Source organism: Rhinatrema bivittatum, chromosome 19 (assembly GCF_901001135.1).
Source record: "Rhinatrema bivittatum chromosome 19, aRhiBiv1.1, whole genome shotgun sequence".
NCBI classification, from domain to species: domain Eukaryota; kingdom Metazoa; phylum Chordata; class Amphibia; order Gymnophiona; family Rhinatrematidae; genus Rhinatrema; species Rhinatrema bivittatum.
Window position 1 is genome coordinate 21,791,158 of NC_042633.1, and position 5,278 is coordinate 21,796,435.

Here is a 5,278-nt window from a genome sequence, read left to right on the forward strand (position 1 = left end):
ACCTGGACCTACCCCTTCCTCATGACCTCGTGTTCTAGAACATTCTGTACTCTGAAAACCGGTGTGCTTCTTGTGCCTGATAGAGACATGGAGCCCACGGCAACTGGCTGCCATTTCCCTCACGGGCCAAGACCTGAGCGGCAGGGCCAGAGATAGCAGAAAACTCCGGGAGGGAGGGAGGGAGGAGGAGGCCAGAGATAGAGAGAGCAGGAGCAGAGACACACCCGAGCGATCAACGTCCCTTGTGGGGGGCCGCAGCCGGAGGGCTCAGCCGGGATCTTCGCAGGGAGGGAAAAGAGAGACTGGCAGAAGCTGGCTGGGGGGTGGGGGTGTCTGACTGGCAGGAGGGATAGAGACACTGGTGGTTGGGGGCGGAAGGAGGGCAGGGTGACTGGCTTGGGGAGGGGGGATGGAGGAGATGACTGCTGACTCCTGCTCTTCAAACTCAAGGGGACCCTCCCTCCCAACTCCTCAATAATCGGGGGTCCACGTCATTTTTAGGAAAATAGCTGGTTCCTGAGAAACCCTGGTCTAGGGTATACATCTGCTTAGAATAGATAAATCTTGTATAATCAGAATACAAAAGCTTTTAAACAGAGAAAAGACCATTGGTTCTTGCCTGCTCATTTTCGTTCCTGTAGTACCAACGGATCAGTCCAGACGCCTGGAGTTATTCATCCCTGCCAGCAGATGGAGACAGAGAACGTTTAACTGACTCTGCCTTATAAACCCCAGTGCCACCTGCATTTCCCCAATATAGATCTGTACTAAAGCATAAAGTAGAAAATCCAATGCCCTAAACAACGAGGGAAAAATTATTGAAAAAAACTTGGAAAACCGCTTCAAACAAATCTGTCATCATCTGTATTTATAAGACAACATCAGTCTCCTGCCTGATGCGCACTCCGCCGACCATGGCAGGAAAATGCTCTGTCACCTCGCTCTACCTATTTGGCAAGCTTTTTCTTCCACTGCCACTTTTGCCGTCCTGACTCCTTTCCTCATCTCTTTCGGCCTTCCCAGATATTCCTCCCGGTGCTCTCGCTCATCTCTTTGGCCCTTACTTTGATTCAGGCACCTGCTTTGAAAACAATCATCAGTCTCCATGTCCTCTACACAACGCTATACTGCTCATTCTGTAGCTCTCTTTAGATTAGTCCACTGTTCTTCACCTTTATCACTTCCCATCCATAGAAATGAAACATAGAAATGAGGGCAGAAGAAGACCAAACGGCCCATCCAGTCTGCCCAGCAAGCTTTCGCACTTTTTTTTTCCCCTCTCATACTTATCTGTTACTCTTGGCCCTTAGTAACCTTTTGGTTCTATTTCCCTTCCACCCCCACCATTAATGTAGAGAGCAGTGTTGGACCTGCATCTAAGTGAAATAGCTTAATTAATTAGGGGTATTAACCACCGCAATAAGCAAGCTACACCCATGCTTATCTGTTTATCCAGACTATGCAATTCAGTCCTTGTTGGTTTCTTTCACACTCGGTGTTTTTTGAAATCCAGGACTTTGAGCTTTGTGTGACTCATCTACACCTTGGCTGTTACATCACAGCATGCAGTCCCCAGTGATTGCTAGGGATCAGGTGGGTGCCTGCTGGGCTATTAGAGAGGCTTTGTATAGGTAGGTGCTGTAGCCCGCTGGAGAGTTTAGGTGCTGCAGGTAAGGGAATGAGATGGAATTACCTCCCCTGTGCTGTTACCTAGCTGTGCACTTCCCGAGTGAAGGGACAGGGTCCAGGAGTCCAGAGGCGCGTCCCGGCCTGTAAGCGCTGGTTTTGTGCCGAGCAGACACAACGGATCCCCTTCTCCCCCCCCCCAGGGAGGCTTCATAATTTCGAGGGACAGTCTGGATCAGTTGCCATCCTGCCATGGGAAATGGAATAGATGCTTTTTTTTTTTTTTCCAATTTCACAAGATTGTCACCTTTCCCGGCGCTGGCTCTGGTTCTGGTTCGCTGCACTTGACGCCCTGGGCCAGATAAGCTCATCCTCCCGAGCTCTGCTGCTGCTTCAGGCAAGGCGCAAAAAAAAAAAACCAGACAAAACTGCAAACTAAATGTGTCTTTAGAAATCTCTTGTGCTTAACAGCATCTACGTCTTCTCTCTTTGCAGTCACCTGACCCCCCAGGAACAAGGCTCAGCAGGTTCCAGAAATTGCGCTTCCTGACATCTCTTCCCTAATCATGGATTGAATCTTGATTGGAGCTTCGGACTGAGAGGGCAGAGGACGGCATGAAGTGGTCCCACATCAGGTGCTACCTTGTCGCCCCCTGGGCTCTCCTAGTGACTCTCTGGGCCCCGCTTCTGGATGCCTATGGCTTCTCCAAGTGCCTGCTCGCTGACAAGAATCCGGATTATGCCGACTGCGCAGGACATGGGGTTGCCAACTTGACGACAGCCATCTGGAACCTCCCAAATGGGACCCGGTGGTTGAACGCGTCCCAGAACAGGGTGGCCTCTCTGGAAGCTGGGGTCTTTACCCACCTGCCAGATCTGCAGGAGCTGAAGCTCAGTAACAACTGGATCGAGAGTCTGACAGGTGGGGCATTCAGAGGCCTGGGAAACCTGAGCTTCCTGGACCTCAGCTTTAACCGCCTTTCGTCTCTGGCCCCATCTGCCTTTGTGGAGCTGAGCAGCCTACGTGTCCTGGATGTCAGCAACAACAAAATTGTCTACTTGCTGGCAGGGCCCTGGAGAACGTTTCTGTGGCTCAGGAAGATTGACCTTTCCTACAACGGCCTCTCAGATTTTGGAGTGGTGGCCCAGGCCTTCCGGGACTTGCCATCGCTCAGTGAGCTGGATCTGAGCTCCAACAGGATCTCCCACCTGTGTCCTGCAGAGCATCCAGTCTCCCTTCAGGCCCTTCAGAGCCTGAATCTGCGTGGTAATGTCCTCTCTGTGCTGGACTTGACCCATTGCTCCCTGCCTGGCCTACGGACTTTGAACCTCACCAGGAATAACATGTCAGAGGTGAATGTTACTTCCTTCCTGAGCACCCCCAGCCTGATGGACATAGCCTTTGATGAAAACTCGCTGAACATCTCCCAGCTACTTGGGAGCCCTCTCCCCAACCTCACCGCACTCCACTGGTCCAGCATGAGGCCCTGCCCTGCACAAGGATGCTTCTGTGGCCTGCCAACTTTTTCAGACTTTGCCCAGGCTGACGTTGCTGGACATCAAGCACTCCAAGTTCTCCGGCTCTGGCCTGGAAGCCATTGGCAATTGCACCAACCTGACCACCCTCTACCTCTCCACTAGCCCTCTGCAAAGGTTGACACAGAATGAATTTTGGTCCTTCAGATCCCTCCAGACCCTCTTTCTGAACAAGTGCAAACTGAAGGAGGTATACAACAGTACTTGGAGCAGGCTACGGTCCCTCCAGACCTTGGTCCTGGAAAGAAACAAGCTCTCCTACCTGAAGAATGACCTTTTCCGGCCCTTGAGAAGCCTACGCTATCTTGACCTCTCAAAGAACTATCTGACCTTCTTCAACCAGGATGCATTCCGTGGCCAGAGCAACCTACGTTATCTGCTGCTCAGGGGCTGCAAGATCGTCACTCTGAATAGGGACAGTTTTACATACATCAAGCACCTCCAGCTCCTGGACATACAGGACAATAGCTTGTCCTTCATCAAGACCAACACATTTCAAAAGCTAAAGCAACTGAAGACGCTCCTGCTGTCTGGGAACAGGATCTTGACCATCCAGAAGCATGGGTTCAAGGGTCTTTCGTCCCTCCGCCACCTCGCTCTCGCCAGAAATTGCATCTATAAATTAACCAATGACACATTCAGATATTTGAAATTACTTATGTTGCTGGACTTGAGCGGGAACCAGCTGATGACTCATAACAAGTTCCAGGCTCCCACCCCTTTCCTCCACCTCCAGTCCCTGAATGAGTTGGATATGAGCTCTCAGACACAGATGAATCCCATGAGTGCCCCCAGCAGACTATTTGAGGGTCTGGAGAACCTCAGCATGCTTCGCTTGAGTGACAATCCCAGCATATTCTTCTACAATCTCTCCTTGGATCCCCTCATCAACCTCTCAGAGCTGGACATGTCCAACATCTATCCCGTGAGAAAGAGTGCGCTGCATTTCATGCCAAAGATGTTCAAGGGTCTTCGCCAGCTCAGACGTCTCAAGCTGGACAGCAGCGAGGTGAAAGATCTCCTGGAAGACACTTTTGTTCACTTGACCTCCTTGGAGAGCCTGTCCCTGAGATACAATGAACTCAGGAACATCAGCAGGAAACTGGTGGAGAACTTGACCTCCCTGGTTTATTTTGACATCTACATGAACCCTCTACTCTGCTCCTGTGAAAACTATTGGTTCCAGAACTGGTCCACCTCTAGCCTTCAGGTCCAGATCCCCTTGCTACGAGCCTACAACTGTTTTGGCCAAGGGGTGACAGACATCAACTTTACGGAACTGGACATGACCTTCTGTGCCTTTGACATAGGCATGGTCCTCTTCATCAGCACATTCCTTGTCACCTCATTAACCCTGATAGCCTCGCTGCTGGCCGCTAAGCTGAGGTGGACTTTGAGATATGGCTACTACATGTTTAGAGCCTGGTGGTGGGGGAAACCTCAGCGAGGACAACAAGACCTATCAGTATGATGCCTTTGTGTCCTGCTGCTCAGGGGACGAGAGCTGGGTGGTGGAGAAGCTCCTGCCCCACCTGGAAAGGCAGAGCTCGCATAGGTACAGGCTCTGCTTCAGCCACAGGGATTTTGTACCTGGGCATTTCTACATCGACAGTGTCCAGAAGGCTATTGCCAACAGCCGCAAGACCCTGTGCGTGGTCAGCAGGATGTACCTGGAGAGCGAATGGTGCCAGATGGAGGTGGAGCTAGCCAGCTCCAGGATCTTCTACGAGCAGAACGATGTCCTCATCGTAGTCTTCCTGGAAGAAGTCCCGAACTATAGGTGAGCTTAATTGAGAGGCAGGAAGTGAAGGTGACCGTCTGACCTCTGTCTTTATGGACTTGCGTAACCCTGTGTTTGCGGGGAACGATGGCTCTCTCAGGCGGCCGCAGCCCCTCGACCAGGTCTCTTGTAGGCTGTGCCTGATGTCATTGCAGTTTAGCTGACTCGGGTTGCTGCTGTCTCCTGCCCTGAGCTCTTAGGTTCACATTTTAGCTATCTCAGGGTAGGGTCTGTGTTGGTGATCAGCACAGCAGCAACCCTGCTCTCTGCGCTGCATCACAGCGCGAGTCCCTTAGGAGGAGAAGTTCTCAAAAGCTATTTTAAGGCAAACTTCCC

The 5,278-nt window shown here is 51.4% G+C and overlaps 1 protein-coding gene across 1 annotated transcript; it reads left to right on the forward strand.

Annotated features, from left to right (window-relative positions):
- The first annotated feature begins 2,122 nt into the window (after window positions 1-2,122).
- Window positions 2,123-5,011, forward strand: LOC115081150 (toll-like receptor 13). Its single transcript, XM_029585656.1, is given in 3 exon segments — window positions 2,123-3,111; window positions 3,113-4,600; window positions 4,602-5,011. Coding segments are annotated over 3 exon segments (2,703 nt in total). The 5' UTR covers window positions 2,123-2,241; the 3' UTR covers window positions 4,947-5,011.
- The last annotated feature ends 267 nt before the right edge of the window (window positions 5,012-5,278 follow it).